This window comes from Megalobrama amblycephala, linkage group LG17 (genome assembly GCF_018812025.1).
Source record: "Megalobrama amblycephala isolate DHTTF-2021 linkage group LG17, ASM1881202v1, whole genome shotgun sequence".
Lineage (NCBI taxonomy): Eukaryota > Metazoa > Chordata > Actinopteri > Cypriniformes > Xenocyprididae > Megalobrama > Megalobrama amblycephala.
The window spans coordinates 31,016,486-31,042,968 of record NC_063060.1 but is presented as its reverse complement, the minus strand read 5'-3'; the positions used below and the strand labels follow the sequence as shown (position 1 = coordinate 31,042,968).

At 38.1% G+C, this 26,483-nt stretch overlaps 2 protein-coding genes across 11 annotated transcripts in view; one reads left to right on the top strand and one right to left on the bottom strand.

The window, feature by feature from the left end:
* The first annotated feature begins 1,203 nt into the window (after nucleotides 1-1,203).
* LOC125250269 (myosin-7) lies at nucleotides 1,204-13,075 on the top strand. Its single transcript, XM_048162761.1, has 37 exons — nucleotides 1,204-1,437; nucleotides 1,715-1,858; nucleotides 1,942-2,098; nucleotides 2,335-2,362; nucleotides 2,457-2,562; nucleotides 2,665-2,757; nucleotides 3,211-3,274; nucleotides 3,364-3,462; nucleotides 3,551-3,654; nucleotides 3,751-3,889; nucleotides 3,981-4,099; nucleotides 4,176-4,325; nucleotides 4,426-4,596; nucleotides 4,704-5,013; nucleotides 5,124-5,206; nucleotides 5,363-5,568; nucleotides 5,655-5,778; nucleotides 5,901-6,037; nucleotides 6,124-6,379; nucleotides 6,476-6,718; nucleotides 6,801-6,977; nucleotides 7,085-7,230; nucleotides 7,311-7,401; nucleotides 7,479-7,868; nucleotides 7,958-8,084; nucleotides 8,168-8,286; nucleotides 8,379-8,575; nucleotides 10,231-10,414; nucleotides 10,498-10,663; nucleotides 10,874-10,998; nucleotides 11,141-11,449; nucleotides 11,560-11,763; nucleotides 11,853-12,149; nucleotides 12,234-12,338; nucleotides 12,450-12,545; nucleotides 12,628-12,762; nucleotides 12,953-13,075. The coding sequence occupies exons 1-37, from the start codon at nucleotides 1,213-1,215 to the stop codon at nucleotides 12,971-12,973; spliced, it is 5,847 nt and encodes a 1,948-aa protein (XP_048018718.1). The 5' UTR covers nucleotides 1,204-1,212; the 3' UTR covers nucleotides 12,974-13,075.
* Nucleotides 13,076-18,483: 5,408 nt separating this feature from the next.
* Nucleotides 18,484-26,483, bottom strand: part of map4l (microtubule associated protein 4 like) — a 43,959-nt gene continuing 35,959 nt past the window's right edge. For 4 of the 10 annotated variants that reach the window (XM_048163307.1, XM_048163315.1, XM_048163308.1 and 1 more), the window contains 7 exons: nucleotides 25,545-25,801; nucleotides 23,595-23,648; nucleotides 21,294-21,386; nucleotides 21,008-21,089; nucleotides 20,795-20,904; nucleotides 19,603-19,783; nucleotides 18,484-18,645 (listed from right to left, as the gene is read on the bottom strand). In XM_048163307.1, coding sequence (XP_048019264.1) covers nucleotides 18,641-18,645; nucleotides 19,603-19,783; nucleotides 20,795-20,904; nucleotides 21,008-21,089; nucleotides 21,294-21,386; nucleotides 23,595-23,648; nucleotides 25,545-25,801 — 782 coding nt within the window. In that variant the 3' untranslated portion in view covers nucleotides 18,484-18,640. The remainder of the gene's footprint in view (nucleotides 18,646-19,602; nucleotides 19,784-20,794; nucleotides 20,905-21,007; nucleotides 21,090-21,293; nucleotides 21,387-23,594; nucleotides 23,649-25,544; nucleotides 25,802-26,483) is intronic. The other 6 variants (XM_048163309.1, XM_048163311.1, XM_048163313.1 and 3 more) reach the window with 6 other exon arrangements.

The window sequence follows — 26,483 nt, the reverse complement described above, 5'->3', positions numbered from 1 at the left end:
CACCTGTGACAGACACTGTGTGCGTTGTTCGACACTTGCCGCCTGGTAAATCCCGCAGACTAAGATGCTTAATATAGATGCAGACTCAGAGGGCATCTGATATTGTTGTTTGCGTCTCTACAAAGACTGGGCTATGATGACAAAAAACACAATGTCGCGTATTAACCCCCCATAAGCTCTCAGGGTAATTGAGAGCCCATATGGCATGCAGTTCAAACATATCACATTACAGAAATCTGATACCTTCTCTTGAGTATTCTAAACAATGCCAGATGACAAATATAGAATTCCATCTAAAGTTTGTTAAGACATGCAGAATTTGAATGCCTTTGTTGCCTGTTAAACCCTCATGGGGCACTAAAGTAATGCAGTGATGGCTTACCACAAGAACACGAAAATAGAATTTTCCATAAATATCTTGCTCCTTTGTCCTACGTTTTGGAGTAATATTCACCTCAGAAGCCATTTCTTCAATGAACACTAAGAATTTTGTCTGGCTTTAGTCATTCACATTTCATTTAAGTGCAAACCACTTAACTCGCTAAACTAAATTAGCGCTCTGCTATCAGCGAGAGCCTAATATGGAGCACTAACAAATCTCAACAAAGATAAGACTTAACTCAACTAGCAGGTTCTTGCTTCTCGCTAATACCCATAACTACCCTTGTTGCACCCTAATAGTGCTCAGACGCAATAGCATTCCTGCCTTGTGGGATGCCTTCCCCAAATTTGGGAGGGTGAGTTCCTTTATAAAGAGTTCTCATGGTTGGCGTCCAGACAAGTCAGACGTTTTATCTGAGGGTAAGATTTGAGCCAAAACTACATAGTGATGTTACATTTAATATTAGAGAATCCAAATTTCTTCTAAAACTTCATTCATGATAAATCTGTTTTACTTCTCATTACGTTGCTTTCTTCTGATTACATTTTTTAAGTATTGGGTTGTTTAGTGATGTGAGACAGATTAAAACATTAATTCACATATCTGAGACTTAAGGAGTAACAATAAAATAACATTTACATTAACAGGTTCTTCAGCCGCCGCACCTGGTGCACATCTGGTAAGAGCTTTTTTTCTATGAGAAACTTTTTTTATATTCATGTGTCAAAGCTGGTTTTTATATCAGTATTTAGAAATCTGTGAGGCAATGTTGATCATAGCATGTCTGATATTGCCAATTTTTGAAACTTCACATTAACATGGACTTAACCATGCCATCTCCAGACAAGGCAATCATGGGGGACGCTCAGATGGCAGAGTTTGGACCAGCGGCTTCTTATCTGCGGAAGTCAGACCGGGAGCGTCTGGAAGCACAAACTCGTCCCTTTGATATGAAAAAGGAGTGTTTTGTGCCTGATCCAGATGAAGAGTTTGTGAAAGCCTCAATTATCAGCCGTGAAGGTGACAAAGTCACTGTACAAACTGAAAAAAACAAGGTAGGCTCAACTAATAAGGAGCATTGTGAGAGGTTCTTTTTTTTCAATTACAGAGCTATTTCAATGGTACATTTTCAATGTGGTTACTGATTCATTATGAGTACTGTTAATTAGAAAGCACTGAGCATTTGTGAGATCTTTATTATTTAAATGTCAGCTTCAGAATGACTTGCCTTTGGAACAATGCTATAATACAATCTGGACAAAACAGCAAATTTGATGCCACTTTACACAAGAGTATTACTCTAATGCTTACATTTTTTTCTGCTTCTATCAGACTGTCACTGTAAAGGAAGCTGACGTTCACCCCCAGAACCCACCAAAGTTTGATAAAATTGAAGACATGGCAATGTTCACCTTTCTCCATGAGCCTGCCGTGCTGTTTAACCTCAAAGAGCGTTATGCAGCATGGATGATCTATGTAAGAGCAGACCAGTTCAATTTCATTTGAGAATACAACCTTATTAGCTTCAGTTACTGAGCTTTATTTGTCCTTTCCCATAGACGTACTCAGGGCTATTCTGTGTCACCGTCAACCCTTACAAGTGGCTGCCAGTGTACAATCAGGAGGTGGTTATAGCCTATAGAGGGAAGAAGAGGAGTGAAGCTCCTCCCCACATCTTTTCCATCTCTGATAACGCCTACCAGTACATGCTAACAGGTATGGACAAAGCCACAAATCTGTTCTGCTCTGCAGATCTGAAAGTACTCATATTCTAGCTGAAGCATTATCAAATTGGGCAAAATATTTCATAAACAAACATGCAAAGTGTGTGGAACCTTTGTGAACAACTGCTTTTCGAATTCTGCACAAATCTCTGGATCAGCCTTATCTTCCTAAAGATTGATATACAAGTTGTGTCAATTAAGAAATAACTAAAGAATTCTTCATTTCAGACAGGGAAAATCAGTCAATTCTGATCACGTGAGTAATTTTTTATTTTTTTTTATAATTCCTTAGTTAATTAAATACTTCATGTCATTTTTAATGATCAGACTATTGTTCTATGTTACTTTAGTGGAGAATCTGGTGCAGGAAAGACTGTAAACACGAAGAGAGTCATTCAATATTTTGCAAGTATTGCAGCTGGGGGCTCAGCAAAGAAAGATGGGTCAGAAAAAAAGGTAAGTGTCATTTCCATACATGTCATCTGTTTCTGCATTAACTGAAAAAAAAGACATTTAACTCAATTACACCATACTGAAACATTTACTTTTTCATTAAAGGGAACCCTGGAGGATCAAATCATCCAGGCTAACCCTGCTTTGGAAGCTTTTGGCAATGCAAAGACCATCAGAAATGACAACTCCTCAAGATTTGTAAGCAAAAACTTTTAGTGAAGATGTAAATAGTCACCCAAGTAACATTTCTGCTAATGTAATAGTATGTATCATGTCACGTCTCTATCATAAATATAGTGTGAGAACACCCTCTGCTGGATAAACCAAAATGATATAAAGAAAACATAAGGTTAACAGATGGCAGTATCCTGAGCCATCACAAATATGATAATATATTTAGTATTTATATGGTACAAATGATGGTACATTGAAATCAGCAAAAAAAGGCCTTAGTTAACATAAGAAGTTATGTTATTTTACTTAGAAGTCATCAGAAGTTGATGAAGTTAAAATTATCTGAATCAACAACCACTAAACACAGGCTTTAGGTATTAATAACCCATAGTGATTGATTTTCAGTAGCTTGTACAATTATTCATGCATTCATTGTGCTTAACTTATTATTTTGATTTTTTTTTTTCAATTCTATAGGGAAAATTTATCCGAATTCATTTTGGTGCCAGTGGAAAGTTGGCCTCTGCTGACATCGAGACATGTAAAAATTCATTCCATTTTTATATCTGGATTTATGTGTGGTTTCAAAAAACGCAGAATGTCAAAGACTTTTTTTTGTAAATATATCAGATCTTCTGGAGAAGTCAAGGGTGACTTTTCAGCTTAAAGCTGAAAGGGACTATCACATTTTCTACCAAATCCTCTCTCAGCGGAAACCTGAGCTGCTGGGTAAGATGCAATAGATATCCTGTAATCTAAGGTCTTTTACAGTAGCACTTTACAACAAACTGACAGTTCTTTCTTTCTCTTGAAATAGAGATGCTGCTCATCACCAATAACCCCTATGACTACGCTTACATCTCTCAAGGCGAAACAACCGTAGCCTCAATTAATGACGGAGATGAACTACTTGCCACTGATGTAAGAATGAATCGTATTATATTCTTGTTCTCTGTCAAAAAAAAACAAAGGTTCCGTAAAGGTCTCAAATGACATCTCTTATTCTGTAAACTTTAGGAAGCATTTGATGTACTAGGCTTCACTCAGGAGGAGAAAAACGGCATCTATAAACTGACTGGAGCCATTATGCACTATGGCAATATGAAGTTCAAACAAAAGCAGAGGGAGGAGCAAGCAGAAGCTGATGGGACTGAAGGTGTGTAGAGTATAATTCCTGAAACTTATCACTATCTCTTCTGCATAATAGCATATTCCTTGTAAATAGAGAAATCTTATTTATTTTACAGATGCAGACAAAGTTGCATATCTGATGGGCCTAAACTCTGCTGACTTAATCAAGGGTCTATGCCATCCAAGAGTGAAAGTAGGAAATGAGTGGGTCACCAAAGGGCAAAATGTCCAGCAGGTGAGTTGGTGTGTCAGTTATTAAATGGTGTCCATTTATACAAGTAATGGCAAACCAAATCCTTCTCTCTGCTCAGGTGTACTATGCTATTGGTGCACTGTCTAAGGCAGTGTATGAAAAGATGTTCCTTTGGATGGTTGTAAGGATCAATCAGTCTCTGGACACCAGACAACCTCGCCAGTACTTCATTGGAGTTCTGGACATTGCTGGCTTTGAGATCTTTGATGTAAGCCTTTGTGGACAGATCCTCATGTTGTCATGTTTAAAATGCATATTACTATCGAACTTAAACTTTAATTTTCATTCATTTCAATTGGAAACTACAGTTCAACACCTTTGAGCAACTCTGCATTAACTTTACCAATGAGAAACTGCAACAGTTTTTCAACCACCACATGTTTGTGCTGGAACAAGAGGAGTACAAGAAAGAAGGGATCGAATGGGAGTTCATTGACTTTGGCATGGACTTACAGGCCTGCATCGATCTCATTGAGAAAGTAAGTAGTGTTGATGATAAAGCTTTCATACATGAATGGTGCTTTAATTATCTAACAAAGCAATTTTCTACAGTCAGTAACTAAATCCTATCAACTTCTTTATTCAGCCTATGGGCATCATGTCAATCCTTGAAGAGGAATGCATGTTTCCCAAAGCCAGTGATGCAACATTTAAAGCAAAGCTTTATGACAACCACCTTGGGAAATCAAACAACTTCCAGAAACCAAGAGCAATCAAAGGAAAGCCAGAGTCTCATTTTTCTCTTATTCACTATGCTGGTACAGTTGACTATAATATTAACAACTGGCTGGTGAAGAACAAAGACCCACTGAATGAGACTGTTGTTGGTCTCTTTCAAAAGTCTACACTCAAGCTCCTGTCAATGCTATTTGCTAATTATGCTGGGTCAGACTCTGGTATGTATAAGAAAAATTATGTATGCACAATAGAATCTCATATGCACTTATTAGCTTTTTGAGTACTACCTATTTAAAGTAATTATTGCTTTGTGCCTTGTTTTGTCCAGCTCAAGAGGGTGGTAAGGGAGGTAAAGGAGGCGGAAGTAAGAAGAAGGGCTCCTCCTTCCAAACTGTGTCTGCGCTTCACAGGGTAATTGAGTTTCAGACTCAAATGATCACACAACGAAAAAAAAAGATTATAATAATGTTATCAAGCTTTTCTCCAGTGGACATATATCAATATTTTTGAAAGTAATTCTTAATATCTTTGAATAGCTTTAAATTCTGTGTGCGTTTCTCCCTACAGGAAAACTTGAATAAGTTAATGACAAACCTAAGATCAACCCACCCTCATTTTGTACGGTGCATCATCCCCAATGAAACAAAGACTCCTGGTGCAATGGAGAACCCTTTGGTCATGCACCAACTACGCTGTAACGGTGTACTAGAAGGCATTAGGATTTGCAGGAAGGGCTTCCCCAACAGAATCCTCTATGGGGATTTCAAACAGAGGTAATTATTATTGGTTCTGTGACACTTAAACTCTAAATTCAAAACAACACTTTCCATAATTACAGACATTCTGTACTTATTTACAGGTACCGAATCCTAAATCCTGCAGCCATACCCGAAGGACAGTTCATAGATAGCAGGAAAGGAGCTGAGAAACTGTTGGGATCACTGGATATTGATCACAATCAATATAAATTTGGACACACAAAGGTGAAAACTTAGATTAAAATGAAGAGAGGTTTTATATCTTTTATTTAATATGGGAGCAATTATGAAATTGGTCATGTTGTTCTGTGAGTAAAATACATGTTTCCAAAATCAATTCTGCCCAGGTTTTCTTCAAGGCTGGTTTACTGGGTCAGCTGGAAGAAATGAGAGATGACAGACTATCTCTAATTATTACTGGAATTCAAGCTAGATCCAGAGGACTCCTTGCAAGGGTTGAGTTCCAGAAGATAGTAGAAAGAAGGCAAGAATTTAAATTTGTACACTGTATTATGTTTAAAAACTCATTTTTGTGATATTTGCTGACATAAAAATGGAATATCCTCACAGGGATGCCCTACTGGTTATCCAGTGGAATGTCCGTGCTTTCATGGGGGTGAAGAATTGGCCCTGGATGAAGCTCTTCTTCAAGATCAAACCTCTACTCAAGTCAGCAGAAGCAGAAAAAGAGATGGCAAATATGAAAGATGAATTTGCCAAGCTCAAAGAAGCTTATGCTAAATCAGAAGCACGAAGGAAAGAATTAGAGGAAAAAATGGTGTCTCTTCTCCAAGAGAAGAATGATCTACAGCTTCAAGTCCAAGCGGTCAGTTAATATTTTGTGCCTATAAAACATGAAAAGTAAATGTTTTTTTTCTACAGTACAGAAATCACTATCATTTTTAACCTAATTTAACAACAGGAGCAAGACAATCTCTGTGACGCAGAGGAGCGATGCGATCAGCTCATCAAAAACAAGATCCAGCTTGAGGCAAAAGCCAAAGAGCTCACAGAGCGGCTTGAGGATGAGGAGGAGATGAACGCAGAGCTGACAGCTAAGAAGAGAAAGCTGGAGGATGAGTGCTCTGAGCTGAAGAAAGATATTGATGATCTGGAGCTGACTTTGGCTAAAGTGGAGAAAGAGAAGCATGCTACTGAGAACAAGGTCTGGGATGTCTTTCTACACAAAATTGACACACACATATTGTATGAACACTTAGAACTTAATGATCCATGTTCTTTCACAGGTGAAGAACTTGACAGAGGAAATGGCAGCTTTGGACGACATCATTGCAAAGCTAACCAAGGAGAAAAAGGCCTTGCAGGAAGCTCATCAGCAGACACTGGATGACCTGCAAAGTGAGGAGGACAAAGTCAACACCCTCACTAAGGCAAAAGCAAAGCTAGAGCAGCAGGTGGACGATGTGAGTGTTACAATTTAATTCAACCTTGAGTATTCTTGATGCAGGCAAATGCAATGCAACCAATTGACATGTTCAATGAATCAAATATTTTTAATTATTTAAACCAGTTGGAAGGATCTCTTGAGCAAGAAAAGAAGATCCGTATGGATCTAGAAAGAGCCAAGAGGAAACTAGAAGGAGACTTGAAGTTAACCCAGGAAAGCTTAATGGACCTGGAGAATGACAAGCAGCAGTTAGAGGAGCGTCTTAAAAAGTAAGGCAAATTCTCCCATTGTGCAGTCCAATTTGTTTTTTCAAGACTAAGGACTGTAAACATTTCTCTTCCGGACATAGGAAAGACTTTGAGATCAGTCAGCTCAATGGGAAAATCGAGGATGAACAAACTATTTGCATTCAGCTACAGAAAAAACTGAAGGAACTTCAGGTAACAACAAAAAATAGAGCATATTGACATTGGAAATTTTTATGTCAATGACAACCCTGACATATTTCCAATACTAGGCACGTATTGAAGAGCTGGAGGAAGAGCTTGAGGCAGAAAGAGCTGCCAGAGCCAAGGTGGAGAAACAGAGAGCAGATTTAGCCAGAGAGCTGGAAGAGATCAGTGAGAGACTGGAGGAGGCTGGAGGAGCTACATCTGTTCAGATTGAGATGAATAAGAAACGGGAAACTGAGTTTCAGAAACTTCGCAGAGACCTTGAAGAGGCCACTCTGCAGCATGAGGCCACTGCCGCCACACTGAGAAAGAAACAAGCTGACAGTGTGGCAGATCTGGGAGAGCAAATAGACAATCTGCAAAGAGTCAAGCAAAAACTAGAAAAGGAGAAAAGTGAACTCAAGCTGGAGCTGGATGATGTGGTCTCAAACATGGAACATGTTGTTAAGACAAAGGTATTATTAATTACAAATATTCATAAGAATTAATATTTGTCTTCTTTGCTGGGATGTAATTTTCTAGCCAAATTACGTACTTTGTACAGGCAAATCTTGAGAAGACCTGCAGGTCTTTGGAAGATCAAATGAATGAATACAGAACAAAATTTGAGGAGGGCCAGCGCTGTATCAATGACTTCACAATGCAAAAATCTAAGCTACAATCTGAAAATGGTAAGGCTGTCAAATAATTGTCTTTTCAATTATTATGAGAGACAGAACACCAACAATGATAAAATACATGATGACACATTTAGGTGAACTTTCAAGACAGCTGGAGGAGAAAGACTGTCTTGTCACCCAGCTAACCAGAAGCAAGATGTCTTACACTCAGCAAATTGAAGATCTTAAAAGGCAATTGGAGGAGGAAACTAAGGTGTGAACTGAATAATAACATTGTCTGATTAATATTTCAAATATAAATTGCATTAATTTTGATCATCTACTGAATAATAACGTGTCCTCCAGGCAAAGAATGCCCTCGCCCATACTGTACAGTCAGCCCGTCATGACACAGATCTGCTCAGAGAGCAGTATGAGGAGGAGCAGGAGGCCAAAGCAGAGCTACAGCGTGGCATGTCGAAAGCTAATTCTGAGGTGGCTCAGTGGAGAACCAAGTATGAAACTGATGCCATTCAGAGGACCGAGGAGCTGGAAGAAGCCAAGTAAGATCTGTTTCTATTTCGAATTTCATAGAAATTTGGAATTTTCCAAATAACTTCTCTACTGACAGACAAGCTTTTTGTTTGTGTTATGTTTCTTTTAAAATGTAAGACGAACAAAAAGTTTTTCTGTTAGTTGGCCAAGCTTCACCAAACAGAAGGTAAAATATAATTAAATCTGCAAGCAGTGATGAAAGGGCTCTTGCACCTGGGCTCACCACCACCCGGTGGCCTTAGGAAAACTGTGAACAGTGGGCGATAGTCATTTAAGCGGATAGATAGAGGAGAAATATGGCAACGTCATTTTGATGCACCACATTTCCTGCTGCCAGCAGGTGGCGCTTTGACTATAACTGAATATTGTCATGTAGATGTGTTCAGGGCAGGACTATTATCAAATGTGAAGTTTGGAGCAGATAGGACATTGTATGCCTGAGTTATAACAACTTCCTGTTTTGTGGTGTTAATCACAAACATTAGCACTTAGCCAAGAGTTGCATGATTTAACGTGTTTCTAGTGTGTTTGGTACTTCATGGCATATACAAATGTGTTTCTGGAAGTGAATTACAGTGCAAAGCATGCCATTTCCTGTTGCCAGAAGGTGGTGCTACGACTAACTGAATATTGGCATATAGAGGTCTTTAGGCCAGGATTCTTATCACACATGTGAAGTTTGGGGCAGATCGGACACTGTATGCCTGAGTTACAACAGCTTTCTCTTTCATGGCCAAACATCAAACTTTGTCAGTCCACCACAGACACGCCCTTTAACGAAAACTCAAGATCTTTGCAAGTTAACATCGCTAAGGCCTTAAGATTAGACAGACGAAATATGCATGTTGATCTGGTCAAATCTCTACGAGGAGTTAATCACAGTGTAAAACATGTAATTTCCTGTTGACCACAGGTGGCGCTATGACTGTAACTGAATATTGGTATGTAGATGTCTTCAGGCCAGGACTCTAAAAAACTCTAAAAAGACTCTAAAAAACATTTAGAAAGTTTAGGGCAGATCCCGAATTACAACTTCCTGTTTCATGGCAAAACATCAAACTTTGTCAGGCCGCCACGGACACGCCCTTCAGTGAAAACTCTAGATCTTTGCAATTCAACATCGCAAAGGCCTTTAAATTAGACTGACAAAATATGATGTTGATCTGATTAAAGCTCTAGGAGACGTTTGTTAAAGTACAACGTCTGGAAATGGCAAAAACTGCAAAAATTTTGCAGAGAAAATTCAAAATATATCACTTCCTTTTGGGTTTTCAGATTTTGGACCCAGGGAGGTAGGTACTGTATTGGTATTATAGGTATTGGGCTGTTACATCTGTCTACGAGATTTCATACATGTAAGTGAAATGTTACATGAAGGGCGCTTAATTGAAATTTTGTAGGTGGCGCTATCGAGCCATTTTGCCACACCTAATTCTGAAACCCATATCAGACTTAATTTTCACCACTTCTGATGTGTGTGCAAAGTTTTATGAGTTTTCGAGCATGTTTAGGCCCTCAAAAATGTGATTCATTGCAGAGAATAATTGACTGAGCAATTACAATAGGGTCCTCACACCATTGGTGCTCGGGCCATAATAAAATGTCTATCCACTACAGTCTGCACTCACAATATTCCTCAATATTTTTCCATTTTCTAAACCAGGAAGAAACTGGCTCAACGTTTGCAGGAAGCTGAAGAAGCTGTTGAGGCAGTAAATGCAAAATGTTCTTCTCTTGAAAAGACCAAACACAGACTCCAGAATGAGATTGAAGATCTTATGGTGGACCTGGAGAGGTCTAATGCAGCTGCAGCAGCCTTGGACAAGAAGCAAAGAAACTTTGATAAGGTTACCAAACATGGTTCTTGATTTGGGAGTAAGCTCAAAAATTCTTCCTGTAATCCTACTTAAATGAAAAATTACGCTTTTAGGTCCTGGCTGAGTGGAAGCAGAAGTACGAAGAGTCACAGGTTGAGCTAGAGAGCTCTCAAAAGGAAGCCAGATGCCTAAGTACTGAACTTTTTAAGCTGAAGAACTCCTATGAAGAAGCTTTGGATCACCTGGAGACCATGAAGAGAGAAAATAAAAATCTCCAAGGTAAACAAACTTATCAAAATGTACCTTAAAATTACCAAAATAAGTTTTTATTTGCAAAGAATCTTAATAGATAAATGGGGATATTGAAAAGACAGTAAAAGTAGTAAGACTTTATGGAGTGATTTAAGTGTGGTGGTGAAAGAAGTATAATTTATATCACTAAGGCTGGGGAAAATATGGCAATATGTTAAAATGTTTTTCCCCATCAAGAGGAGATTTCTGATCTCACTGAGCAACTTGGTGAAGGAGGAAAGAGCATTCATGAGCTGGAGAAAATGAGAAAACAGCTGGAGCAAGAAAAAAGTGAGATTCAGTCTGCTCTGGAAGAAGCAGAGGTAAGTGCAAATCTTGATTCCTTGATTTTGAATGAAATCAAAAAAATATAAAAACAACAGCTGATTAAAATGTATTATTACTATTGTTTAAAATTAATTGTATTGCACACCAAGTCATAGATCACAAATTTCTGTTTAAAAGGCCTCGTTGGAGCACGAGGAGGGTAAGATTCTGCGAGCTCAGCTAGAGTTCAACCAAATTAAGGCTGATATTGAGCGTAAACTAGCTGAGAAGGATGAAGAGATGGAACAGAGCAAACGCAATTTGCAGAGAACCATCGACACTCTGCAAAGCTCCTTGGAGTCAGAAACACGAAGCAGGAACGAGGCCCTCAGAATCAAAAAGAAGATGGAAGGGGATCTGAATGAGATGGAGATCCAGCTTAGTCAGGCAAACCGACAAGCAGCAGAGGCTCAAAAACAACTCAAGAGTGTCCAAGCACATCTGAAAGTAAGATGCTCTGAATCAATACTGTGAATCAGTTACGCAAAAAATCAAAGCTTTTGAAAGGGTAGAGTTGTTGAAGTGCTTGTCTTAATTAGTTTGCACTCATCTTTCAGGATGCTCAGCTTCAGCTGGATGACTCTCTGAGAACAAATGATGATCTCAAGGAGAACATTGCAATTTTAGAGAGACGCAACAACCTTCTGCAAGCTGAACTGGAGGAGCTGAGAGCAGCTCTTGAGCAAACTGAGAGAGGCCGTAAACTTGCTGAGCAAGAGCTGCTGGATACCAGTGAAAGGGTGCAACTACTGCACTCCCAGGTAAAGCGAATGGATTATTATTATCCTTAATTGTGAACAGATCCATTCTTATTCAGGTTCTTATTTATGCAAATGCTTCATCTGTCCAGAATACGAGCCTCTTGAATCAAAAGAAGAAGCTTGAGGTTGACACATCCCAGCTTCAAACAGAAGTGGAAGAGGCAGTGCAAGAATGCAGGAATGCTGAAGAAAAAGCCAAGAAGGCCATCACTGATGCTGCCATGATGGCTGAGGAACTGAAGAAGGAGCAGGATACAAGTGCTCACCTGGAGCGTATGAAGAAGAACATGGAGCAGACCATTAAAGATCTGCAGCACCGCCTGGATGAAGCAGAACAAATTGCTATGAAGGGAGGCAAGAAACAAGTTCAGAAACTAGAAGCTCGGGTGAGTGACCTACCTTAAATCCCAACAATATTTTCTGACTGTTGCAAGCAGTATGCTGTAAAAACACTCATACTATGCCAACAGGTGAGGGAGTTGGAGAATGAAGTAGAATCAGAACAGAAGAAGAGCAGCGAGGCAGTGAAAGGAATTCGCAAATATGAGAGACGTATTAAAGAACTGACCTATCAGGTACAACAACAAAAAACATCTAATTTTATTAATGAATACACCTAAAGAAAATGTTACGAAAACACTTTCAAACATCAAATACAATCTTTTTGCTATCACTTGTCTTAAAAGACTGAGGAGGACCGCAAGAATCTGGCTCGTCTGCAAGATCTAGTTGACAAGCTTCAGCTAAAAGTCAAGGCTTACAAGAGGGCTGCAGAGGAAGCTGTAAGTATTGGCATAAATATCACATTTTTGCTGATAGGTCAGTTCAGGCTCTAATAGCAGAACTGCTAATCCTTCGTCTTAGGAGGAACAAGCCAACACAAATCTTAGCAAGTTCCGGAAAATCCAGCATGAACTTGATGAAGCAGAAGAACGAGCTGACATTGCAGAGTCACAAGTCAATAAACTGCGTGCCAAAAGTCGTGATGTTGGTTCTAAGGTCAGTGCTTTGCGATCTATCATCATATCATGATTCAAACCAGTTAGGTCACATGTAGTTTTAATTCACCCAGTTTCCAAGTATAGAAGCAAAATATATATGTATTTTTAAATAATGTTTAGAGACACACTTATGTAAGTGAATCATTTACCACAAATGATAATCTCTTCCTCTTATCTTTTTCATACAGAAGGGACATGATGAAGAGTAAAGCTCAAATGGACCTTCTGCGTGTCTCCTATATGTTCAATTAGTTATCCACTCAGTCCAGCTCTGTTTTAGTCACACAGTAGAATAAAGTTGAATTGCATTATATCTGTGTTGTGATTGAGTTACTACTCTGTGGGGGAAAACTGGCATGTATTAAATGTTACATTATAATCTTGTATAGGAAAATAAGTAATTAAATGCAGGCTATTATACATTATATTTTTAATAACACTTCAGGGGGTAAATAATTAAGCCAGTTCAGCTGTCAAAACCACTGCTCTAGAACACAATAATATCATTGGAAGTGCGGTTTCACAACTCGCGCTGAGTTACTGTCTCCATACTCATAATTCATAAACTACCCAGGGTGTCATTGTGTTAACATGGGTTTAAATAGATTATAATAGCTGGAAGACATGGACATTACAACTCACTTAAAGGATTAACAGTACCTTCATTTGCTCCTTCCATCAATTCTCTTCAAAAACAGGACGCTTAAATTGTATCCTCATACATTACTGTGACCTAAAATCTCCAAGTTTGTCAACAGGTATTCACTGTCTTCACACGTATAGCAAAAAGGCCCGATCACACGAGTTGTTGGAATGCTGTATGCTAGTGATGAGCACTTTTGAGAAGTTTCGAAACCTTTGCGAATCATTTGTTTCGAACCATTGATTCTGAGCTCGTTTCAAAAGGTGTGAACAGTGGCCAAGTTGCATAAACTGCTTGTAGTCTTAAAAGTTAGTCTTCAAGACTGGTCATACGTTTCATATAAGTAGATGAGGTAGATCAGTATAATCTAAATTTGAAAAGACTGAATGGCCTTTTGTTTACTAATAGCTGGGCCTGGTCAAACTAGTTTATATAACTATAGTGGTATAGTTTATGCAACTGGCCTCGACTTAAAGCAGCGCTGCGCAGTCAGATCGGTGTATGACATCAAAGTACCGCGAGAGCGATGCGATAGCAGTCGGCTCTGTATGCTTTCGAATTGAATAAATACATAGATATACATTAGAAATGTAAAAATTCAAAAAAGTTAAAGCTCCAATGTCCTCCCGAAGATCCAGAGAAAAGTCTGTTGGCGCTTCAGAGACGACTTCTCTCAGAGAAGCATGCCGTCAAAACCCCATCCAAAAACTAATGTAAAACAAACTTATTTAAAGAACGAACACACTACTAACATCAGCGTGATAAAAAACTGCCTAAAACGACAGAAACCATCTTTGGAAGGAAAACTATTTTTATGTGTAATTTGACTGTTTAGTTTGTCTCACGTTCATTATTACATGAAGAGGGCGGGGTTTATGACCTATACTGCATCCAGCCACCTGGGGGCGATCGAGACGCTTTGGCTTCACTTTCAGGACTCTTGTGGCACCCTTGATAGCGGCGTATCAAAGAGCTAACCCAAGAGGCGACATTTTGATATTTTTGTGTAACAGCCCATAGATGGCGCTCCGGCAGCGCGGCCGCCATTATGGGCTGAAAATATTAACTGGCACATAGAATCCTTCACATCTTACGCACCCAAAATCGACGAATTTCACTGCCAAATCAGAAGCGCAAAAGAACAGTTTTTTTTTAATTAAGTCAACAGTAAATTGTATGGCTCCTACAGTAAATGTTGTATCGTCTTATATGTTTTATTTTACCAGTTGTGGAATCCAAATTCAACCATCTGAGGTAACATTAGCCTAACGTTACTTTATATTTCCATTTTATGCAACTTTACACATTTATTAATAGTAAATTAATACATTTAAGATCATCATGTTTGCAGCGAACAATATATTTTAGACCTAGTGGAGTAATAGTAATAATATAGGTCTGAATTGAAATAGGCTATATTGTACGTTTTAATGGATCACGCTACAAACATAATGATCTTATAATACATGATGCATTCATTGCTGTGTCCGTTATCGCAATTCACATTTGGACACTGTTGCTTTAACATTGACATTAGACAACACTGCACAAACTGTTATATTCATATATTTATTGTCCAACATTCCCAATTTTTCTGATGCATGTCCTTAATTTAATATGTTGGTATTAATTCAGTGTTTATGAGCCTTTTAAAGAATTTTAACCCAAACTGACTGGGTTTCTAGAGAGCAAAGGTTTTGTGAAAAAAGACTTAAACACAAAGTATGTAAAATAAACTGTAAAAAGGATTTGATGATCACCAGTGATAGTATTTTATTCTGTGTTGTCATCATTGAGGTTGGATTTCAGCATAATGTACGTTAAAAAAAAAAAAAAAAAAAAAAAAAACAAAGCAGCTGATATTGCCATAGAAACTAGTAGATTGACGACTCGCTTTCACCCCAAAATGGCGGAAACGCAGGGCTGCTGCTGGGCGCCGGTGTTGCAATGGAACTTTCTATTGAGTGTCGCTTTCTTGTTAGTGTGTATTCTTTGGGCGCATAGAAACAGCCGCTAATGATGCTATATGTGTCTGTGTTCAAAATAGGAAATCATTTTGCGAAGCAATTGGTTTAGTTGATTCAAAGTTTCGAAAAGCTTCGTTTCTCCCATCACTAACGTATGCCTCTTCGTAGATAACGTGCTGTCAACAACAAAAAACAATACACACCCATTTTGCTTGATTTTTTTTATTTATTCATGATTAAATATCCACATCACTAGTTAACAATTAATCACAATTATTTCTTTCATACCAAAAAATACATCTTAAATCAGAGGGTTGACAGGAAATCAAATTTAGGACCATGTCTGTAGTCCATGTTGTCAGCATGCTCTTTTGGTGTGTTCTACAGGTAGTACACACATTGTGAGTCCTAACAGACACACTAGGGGGCTCTTTTGCTGCCTAACTGGAGTGCTCTACTTTTAAACATGCCGATTAACCTACCAGTTACATTTAGTCTCAAACAGATGTGCAACATGGATATCCAAACAACATTCAAGGTCTATGTGTCAGGTGCAGTTTTATGGGAGGAATCATTGTTCCTGTGGTTACTGATTTCCTCTAACCTTTCACCCCCCTTTTTGCATCCTGTCTCAGGCTACTCAAGTCATTACCAGAATGCTGTGCCTTATCTATAGCCTACAGAAGGACATCCTCAGTGTCCTTTGAGTTTTTCGGTCCTCAGTCAAAATCACACTCCTCCTCCTCTTATTGATTACACTGTATTTAGTATGTGACCTGTGATGACAAAGAGAAAAAGTTACACACATAATATATATTCTTTGCTTCCTGAATACATTACATTTTAAAAACATTCTTGTTTGCCAGCCCTTTTTTTAAAAAAAAAGGCAGTCTCACTTAAGAATAAAATCTGGAGAAATATTCATAGATGCAAAATCTTCACTTTGCTTCTCTATACAACCCAATCAAGAAGTGTTTTCCCTCTACGGGGTATAAAGTGTGAAACGTGTATTTACAAAACTGCTTTGAGCGGACGTGCGGGGGACGTGAGAAGTGTACTAACACCGTGAGAGTGTTCATTCATTATGGAAAGGACAAAATAGAGCTGTCTGAAGGCATGAAAGGTTATGATCACTGTATCAAGAGTACAACACTGAAGTTTACTGGCACAGCCCCTGAACAGTACACACTAATCACAAAAGGAACTACAGACAGGACCGTTTGGCCAAGCGCAACTGCTCTACACTAAGCACACTGGCTCACACTTGTACAAACTGTATTTACAGAGTGCTCTTTGAGACACAGGTACATGTTTTGCATTTTTGAGCAACTAGGACTCTTTTTAAGGGAGCAAAATTTAGGAAGATGCGCTCAGTCAATCATATCGCTCTATTTGTAGTATAAAACACCCATCATAAAGTGCATTTCAAATGCTCATCAGCTAATTATTTATTAGGATATTTGCATAATTTAATACTTCCTGGTCTCTCTTGTTCAGTTTTATATGGGATTTTTTTTTATTTCTTTGATGTTACACCATTACCACCATCAATGATATGCCATGACATCACAGTAAAATACCAGGAGAAAATGTAATATTTCACAACATGTAGTGAATCAAACCCTGTACAAACATAACCTTTTAACCAACAACAGCAACTTGTTTATTTTCTCTGCAGGCATTGTGCGGCTAAAGATATCTAGAGTAATATTACTAGCAATAAAGTGCCCACAAATTCACTGATAAACAGTGTCACTAGTCAAGAGCTTCAAAAAAGCAGCCCTACAATAGTAGGTTTGGAGAGTTTAAAACTATGATATTCAACTACTTTGTGAATAATACATCTCTTGGTAAAAAAACAAACAAATAGCATTTCCTACCGTTTGATTAAATAGTAATTTCTAAACAACAATTTATCAATTGCCATTGAATAAATAATAAGGAAATGCACTGTATTTCATTGCATTAATGCTTAGTTAGGATACATTTACTGTTAATGTAATGGCCCCTCCCACATGCCAGTTTTTTATATGTTCAGTGCAAAAGTCTTCTACTTTTTGAGCTTGGAAGTACAATACTTAATTCAAAGTGAGGGATGATTTGGACCTTTGAGCAAATAATCATGACCTGTGTACGGAGTGTAAACATTTCCATTCTAACTTTCTGACATCGTTCTTTATCCATCTATATTCCTTTCCATCCTGTCTGTTTAGTTTGCGTGCCACTGCCTTTTTCTCTTGCTGTATCATGCTGTAGTTTGTGTGTCATGTGTCCCATTAGTTCACAAGATGCTTTGAGAGAAATGGAAAGCGGAAGATGTAATCAGATGGTTAGACACCATTATGATACAGCTCATTGTTACAGTAATTTACACAAACACAATACAGCAAACTCATTGAAGATGTAAATATGCTATTGTTTGAACATCCTATATGTTTCAAATGATTAAGTGCTCATTTAAATACTAGGGGAGACCAGGGGTTATAATTCTTGTGAGGTGGACAAGGTCAGTGGAACAAAGGAAGCAGATGAATGGATGGATGGTGGCTGGTTCGTCCCTTTTGACTGGGATTTAAGACAGCCCCACATACTAACAATACAGGGAGCTTAACTGCCATAATATGATGTAATAAGCTACATCTCGAGTGAGTTCTGGGGTTCCCATTGGAGAACATCTACTGCCAAACAGATACAGAGAGAAAAGAGGGTGTTGCCTCTAAATTTAGGTCTTTCTAACGGACAACACAGGCTTGTAGGAAGTCTACAAAGAAACTCAGGGTAAACGCTGTGCTTACAACAAAGGCGATATTAAGAGCTATGCGGCTGGACAACCATCCAACCATCTCCAAACATCTGGAGACTTCATCTCAAATCTAGCCTCAAACCAAACCCTGCGTTCGAACAGGAGCGCTGTAAATTAAGTCTTTCCCAAAACATGATCTCATTGGTGCTCTCCCAGCAAGGAATAAACAAGAAAATAAAAACAAGAAAACTGAAACCAAGAGAAGAAGCTAATGAGAAGATGGGTTTTAAAGGGACAGGCTGTGTTGAAACGCCCTTCTCCTGCTGGTTTGCACCCATCTCATGGCTGAGTGAATGGGACAAGCTAGGTTGAGTGTGAGGACATGGCGGACCCCAGAGAAACACTGAGAGAGGTGCTGCGATGTGGGTGGGGGTGGCTGCCACTCAGGGGGGACCAGGAGATGATTTTAGCGCCGTGGTCCGTGCGAGCTCGTGCATTCTCGCGGTAGTTCAGCTTGTAGGACTCAGTCTGGTAGCAAAGAAACAGAAAAGCTGTATTACAAAGATAACAACTAAATTTCATAGGCATTGGCAGGAAAAAAAAACACAAATAGCTGGGCACAGATTCATACATCGCAATACATTTGTCAACTTTGAAATATTCAAAATGTTTGATATTTAAAAAAAAAAAAAGAATGAAGATTTTCCTCCCTAACCTAATCTGTTCCCAGTATAAATAAGAGTTGTGCGGTATTCCGAATTGAACTGAGAATGCCTATTCAATTTCAGTTTAGTTTTTGAATTTGACTTGGGGTAGGAAACAGGATGTAGAGTTGTTAATCGAATTTGAATCCTTGTTTGAATTTTGAAAAATAGTATAAAAAGTATTTTTTAGTTCATAGCCCTTTATAGTTAGAGTGAATGACATTAAATAGATGTTTTGAAATTCATATATTTCATCTTATTTAATAAATTAAGCTTTGTACAGTTTAAGAGTTTAAGAACTCTTCATTTCCCAGAATGCAACACTTCAGTATGGGGAACAATTATCACTGTTAACTAGTTGTTTATTAGCCTGCATATTGCCTGTTTATTAGTACTTATAAAGCATATATTAATGCCTTATTCTGCATGACCATATTCTACATCTCTTAATCCTACCCAATACCTGAGCTTAACCACTACAACAACTACCTTACTAATTATTAACAAGCAATAAATTAGGAGTTTATTAAAGGAAAAGTCATAGTTAGTAGTGACTATGTGTTCCCCATACTAAAGTGTTACCAATGTAATTCAGTAAATTCTTTTTCCTGTCATTCCAATTCAAATTTCAGTTCAACTTCCAGTGTGGTGTGGCCAATTCAATTCAAATTCCAACTCAAGAATTCAAAGGGAGCCAATTCTTGTATTCTGCTATCCACAATATAATATGTATTTCCGTGTTTGTCTATATAAGGGCTGAATCTGTCAAGTTTGTACTTACTTGTCCCAGGGATGCGCTTGTCCAGGCCCTGGGAGTCCCGGGGCCCTTCTCCCAAAGATGGTATGGGAGTAGGAGAGCTCTCTTTCAGCCCGTTCTCTTTTGCCCCATTGCCTGCCTGCAAGGGCGGGGAGACGGCAGGGGGAGATGGACTTCCCTCAGATTTCTGCTGAACCCCCTCTCCCTGGAAACACATTGCAAATGCAAGGAGTCAAAAAAAAATAAAAAATACAAAGGAGATAAAGATGACTTTATTTAACAATAAATGCATCTTTATAAATTTAACAATACTAGTATATAGTACAATATAGTATTTGTGCTGAACAAGATACACAAGATACAATACTTAAAAGTTTAGGGTCGGTATGATTTTTTTCAAGTTTTCATGCATTTATTTTTATCAAAAATACAGTAAAACAGTAATATTCTTTGCTAAAAAAATTCAGCATGAATTCCATGTTGGTCCAGGCTGTTTTTTAGTAGGATTGTGAAATAATATAAGATACTGTGATGGCAAAGCTGAATTTTCAGCATCATCACATGATAATTCAGAAATCATTCTAATATGCTGATTTGCTGCTCAAAAAACATTTCTTATCATTATCAATGTTGAAAACAGTTGTGTTGCTTTTTTTTTTTTTTTTTTGTGGAACATCTTTACTGTTGTGCATCTTTTTCTGAATAAAAGTATTCATTTATTTAGAAAAAAAAAATCTTACTGACCCCAAGCTTTTGAAAAAATAAAAAATAAAATAACCAAGTGCAAAAACATACATGCACACAGACTAAATGAGTGGTGCTCAGCCATGTGAGGTGCCATAAACCTGACCAAATTTCCATATGCTGAGGGGGTTAAATCTCCTTACAAACTGTCTAGCTCATATTCTCTTTTCCACGTGGGTAACTAAGGAATTATATTATACATTGGTTGTTATACTCAACCTTCAGTGGGCATATTTAATATGGTCTGTACAGTATTATATTACCCCGCATGTGATTGTGGACCACAAACTGGACCACATCATGTAACTATGACTTTGGTGCGCAGTACTTAAAATAAATTCTCTGGTACTGCTAATTATTAAACGAAGGTAAGTACTTTACTTGCTTTTAAACAAACCCCACGAAAATATAATATCAATAATGGAAGAGAGATGGTTTCTAATATGTAATATCCTCTCAAGCTATTTATTACCACTTTAACATTGCCACCTCCTGGTTCATGGCCTACATTGTCCAGTGATCCCACTTTGGCCTTGGCCTTGACATTCACCTTATGGGATTCAATCTTCACTTCTCCACCACCTGAGAGAGAGCAATCATCATTCACATGGCAATTTATTGCATGTACTCACAATGAGATTCCATTCACAGTAATAGGCAACATTAAAATTGATCCATCTCATACCTGGCTTGTGCTTTATGTTGTCCTTGGATCCACATTTTGCGGTCACTTTGCTCAAGTCAACCTTTTTATTTAAAATCTGAACCTGGAGACCATGAGTAAAAAGTTGCTAGATTGAATTGTCATTTGTTTCTTATGATGGAATGGATGTCTTTAGACTAGAGGAAAGTCAAACTAACTCATTGTAAGCTGATCTGGTTATATTTGGCTCATCACATGCTTGTACTTCTACGAGCAACATTTTTTTATGAAATGAGTTAACATAAGAGAGGTGACACTGTACACTTACGTTTCCTCCACCAGGTACATGCTTGATATTGTCCTTGGAGCCACATCGGGAGGTTATATGGCTGAAGTCCAGTTTTTTGTGGACTATCTGAACCTGAACATAGCACAACAGCACAGAGAACACATTGTCATTGGTTATTCTACCGTAACACATGCAAAACAGAAGCTATGAAGGCTATGAGTGTGTTAAACAATGTTGTACTATTGTAAATCAAAAGTAAAAAGTAGCACAACACCACTGAAAATACAAAATCATCATGTTCATGTCAAGTAGCTGAATTTGAATGATCAAGCTACACATTTATTTGCACAAAACAGGTATTTTCTCTTTCTTGTATTTGGTGATGTAAGCTGATTCCTGAACGTTTTATGTGGCCGCCCTCTGGTAGATTCAAATAAATGTTCATTGTCTGCTGTGTTGTTTGGTGCAGTATTTGTTTGTGTGACTCATATATTTGTTTGGACAGAGTAACGGCAGGCCAGGAACACTATGTCTGACTCAGAGGGTGTTTTTCACAGCCTAAAGCTCAGTTTATTGCGTTAATCTCAGGTATTGCTTACAGTCTAACTCTGATTCATTTGACCTGCTGTAATGGACCACTCCAGGAAAAACAAACAGGATTTGGAGTTAACTGCATAGCTCAAAGGCTATTCCGAAAACATGAATTTGTTGGAAAAAAAAAGAAGAAGAAAAAAAAAAAACATGATCATGATGATTCTTTGAGCAGCAAAGAAACACCATTAGCACCAAAGTTTACTTAGTAATTAACATGCAAAGCACTGTTGGATATTTTCTATGGAACTGCATACATGATATAGAGTAACAGATATACAGAGGCACAATTTCTCAAAACACACATCTGGCATTGTGAAACAACAGGAGGCTGTAGGTGGTCTTGGGAGTTAAAACACATTTTGTAACATTATTTTTGAATGCTAGGAAAAGCTTTTTAAAAAAAAATAATAATAATAACACGCCAATAATATATTTTAAACAAGATAATGCAATACAGATAATATGACTCGAAGGCATAATATATATGTTAACGATATAACATTATTATGAGAAACTAGGAGTGTAGATATATTATAGTTAAATAAATTAACCACAATTCATGTAGTGATTCTAGAAGTTTCAAGAACTTCATGTTCTTAAATAAAGACTATAGTTACTGAGATGGAAAAAAGATTTCAGTTTAAATCTTGATTGTATGTTTTTTAGCATTTAAATGAATTTAGATTATTTTAGTCATTTTAAAGTCATTTTAAGGCCTCCTTGGAAGTTTACAGAAAATGAAAATTCCCATTTTTTCATTTCATACATTCTCCAAGAATAGCTACAGTCTCCTTTGTGTTGCAAGAAAGGTGAGATAAATAGCACTTATTATATGTGCAGTGGAAACACATTTTTCCCCCTTAAAAGCAAAAGCAAGAGTGCAAATAATCCAACGTAGAGTAAAAAATTAATTGCACTACAGAATGTTGATACAACTGCTGAGTCTGTAAAACATGCAGTTATGCTATTTTTGGACTATGGTTAGTGCAAAGCTCAAGAACAAAACACTATGACATTTAACTGGTAAACCAGACTCTACAAATATTCGACAAAGAGTGGCACAATGTTCATGGGTGAACTACTGAGAGACACAATGGTGTGGTGTTAAATCCACAGAAGACATACAGGGACAAGGCTGAGTTAAATCAACTCTGCTCCGATTACATATGGTCCCTCTCTACTAAGTGTTAAAGTAACACTGAAGCAGAGTTAAAGTTAATGAGATAATTAAGTGATTAAGTTATGATTGAGCATTAGTGATGAACACCTGCTGTTAACAAGCAGAATCACTGAAGAGAAACACAAGAACTACAACTGACTTCAGCCACAGCCTTAGATGAAATCAACTGAAGATAAAAGACATAAAATATCTCAAGATCTGATGAAACAAGTCCACAAACAGCATGTTATCTTATTAACTTTAACTCTGCTTCAGTGTTATTTTAATTCCATGTAGAGAGGGACCATATGTTCTCTGGGCAGAGTTGATTTAACTCTGGAGATTTTGCTGTGTAACATGTATGTGGACAAGTTTATCTACAATAACAACAAATGTGCTCTCATGTTCATTCAGAAATCCATTTGACCCTAATTTCAGTACACAAACTGTCTGTATTTAAATATTTAATGGTTCTGTGTACACTCAGTTTCTACAGGATCTGAAGATCTTTGGAAAGACAGCGAGAGTAAGAGCAGAGAGTGATACTGAGGCAGTGAGTCAGGGAGATGTCATTGGGAGGGACTCACTTTGCCCTGGCTGGTCTTTGGCAGAGCATCGGTCTTGCCCTGGGCTGCAGGGACCTGAGGAGACAAGCACCCCTTTAGTCAGTGCAGTGCAGGGAGGAGATACAGAAAGCCCAGGGTCGCAAGGTTGGAGGAACAGGATGCACCACAACGACTGAGTCAATATGCTAAGGTTACTTTTGAATCTGGAAGAATCACCTGACAGTTTGTGTCTGATGAATTGTGCAGGAGAAATAGTGTGTTTAACTGTGTGCCTTTTTAATTAACTACAAATCAGATCTATGGCACCATTGGAACTTAAAGGGATAGTTCACCCAAAAATGAAAATTCTGTCATTTTCTCACCCTTACTTTGTTTCAAACCTGTATGGCTTTCTTTTTACTATGGAACAACAAAAAAAAAGAATAAAATAAAATATTTTGTGTCGTTTTGTGTCAATACATTGGAAGTCAATGGGGTACAATGCTGTTTTGGACTGGCAAAAACATTATTCAAAATATCTTCTTTTGTGTTGCACAGAAGTCATACATTTTTCGAAAAACAAGAGGGTGAATAAATGATGACAATTTGGGGGGTGGGGGGTGAACTATGCATGTAAAAATTAATGTATGTGAAAATCCAGAGAGCAAACTTCATTAAAGAGTTAGTTCACCCAAAAATGAAAATTCTGTCATTAATTACTCACCCTCATGTCGCTCCACACCAGTAAGACCTTTGTTCATCTTCATAACACAAATTAAGATATTTTTGATAAAATCCAATGGCTCAGTGAGGTCTTCATTGCCAGCAAGATAACACTTTCAGAAAGCTACTAAAGACGTATTTAAAACAGTTCATGTGACTACAGTGGTTCAACCTTAATGTTATGAAGCGATGAGAATACTTTTTGTGTGCCAAAAAAACAAAATAACGACTTTATTCAACAATATCTAGTGATCTGTTGTTTCGAATCAGTGGTTCGGAGCGCCAGTCACATGATTTTGAGTAAACGAGGCTTTGTTACTTGATAAGCGTTTTGAAATTTCAATGGTTCACCACTGGGGGGCTTGACTTTGGCAGTTTGATACATGCTCTGAACCAACAACAAATTTGAAACAACAGATTCGTAAAGCTTCAAAGCTTCATGCATGCATGAAATACGTCTTAAGTAGCTTTCTAGGTACTGAAAGTGTTAATTGTCTGGCTGGCAATGCAGGGCTCACTGAGCCATCGGATTTTATCAAAAATATCGTAATATGTGTTCCAAAGAAGAACGAAGGTCTTATGGGTGTGGGACGACATGAGGGTGAGTAATTAATGACAGAACTTTTATTTTTGGGTGAACTAACACTTTAATGGAAGGCTTCATAAAAAAGATTAAAAGATATATTGTGGCCTTTAGTTGACAGTCACTCTCTGAAATCCAAATGCATTGTGTTTTCTAGATCCTTCCTGATAAAAGAAAAACATTTAGGGAATCCTTTCATAAGGTCTTTTTTACTTCAAAGTGATGGCTGGGAGATGGCTATGGAAAACAGACAAATTCATTCTACATAAATTCTGTAAGAAAATCTCAGTGTACAATGAAAAAGTGAAAGCTTTGTTTTCCATTGTGGCAGGTAGACGTCAATCACAGAGCATTGATGGAAGTTGTGCATCCATGAGCTCAGTCAAAACTGTCTGTATCTTAAGGATCAATCAGATGAATAATAGCATTTACATTGACCAGCAGCGATATGAGACATACGTATGAGAAACAACTTCAACAGAATTTGAGATTTCTTAATGGCAGCAATAGTGCAGAACATGAGCTTATGAGCATGTGTTGCCAAATAATGCATCAAATTTATTCTAAATCTGTAAAGAAAATAATGAGGTTAAGTGCAGTATCTATGCGTGTCTCTAAAGCCCAGATTATTTCATTCCTTGCATGCATGCAAATTCTCCTGGTTCTGTCCTGACCAATCAACTCACCTTGCCTCCTCCAGGTTGGTACTTCATGTTATCGGTGGAACCGATCTTGGATCGCACGTTTTTTAGATCCGGCAGCGGTGCGTTGGTGGGCCGAACGTTCCGGGGGGCTCGAGGCACAGGAGGCTTCCTCTCTAGGGGAGTCTGCTTGGGTACGGGGGGTTTGGTGATGCGGGACGGACGAGGGGTCGGGGTCCCATTGGTGGCTGCTGTGCTGGTGGCAGAGGATGGTGTGCGAGTTGTCCTTGGAGTTGTTTTAACTGCGCAAATATGAAGCAAAAAATGCACATTAAGTACTGATGCGGAAGACAGCACAACACAAGAGGTTTAATGCAGTATGCATGTGAGAGGTCACAGACAGTCATTGACCTCATGAATGTTTCTTCTTCCTAAGCCACTGCAAAAGTGGCAAGCCCTCATCATGAAGAGAGGAGTTGAAGGCTCTATCAGTGTGATGGTTTGAGACAAGCCTTTGTGAGTAAGTCTATCCCTGACTATGTCAGCAGCTTCAGATTTGATGACTAACAAATGTACTAGTCAGTGTGTATTAGCTCAGAACTGCTGTGTTTTCAGGAAACTTCCCACCCTTCTCTTTAAGCCTCCATCAAAGCAGCATTTAGTAACAGCTACAGACAGGTAAGCACCTTTATTTGCACAGAAGCATCTCTGCTGACCACTGTAAAGATAAACTCTCCACTTTTGAATCTTGGATTGTCTCTGTTTATTTGACCAGGATATATTTCTCTACATTATTTAAAGGATTAGTCCACTTTTAAATACACTTTTCCTGATAAATTTACTCACCCCCATGTCATCCAAGATGTTCATGTCTTTCTTTCGTCAGTCGAAAAGAAATGAAGGTTTTTGAGGAAAACATTCCAGGATTATTCTGCTTACAGTGGATTTCAATGGCTACCAACAGGTTGAAGGTCAAAATTACAG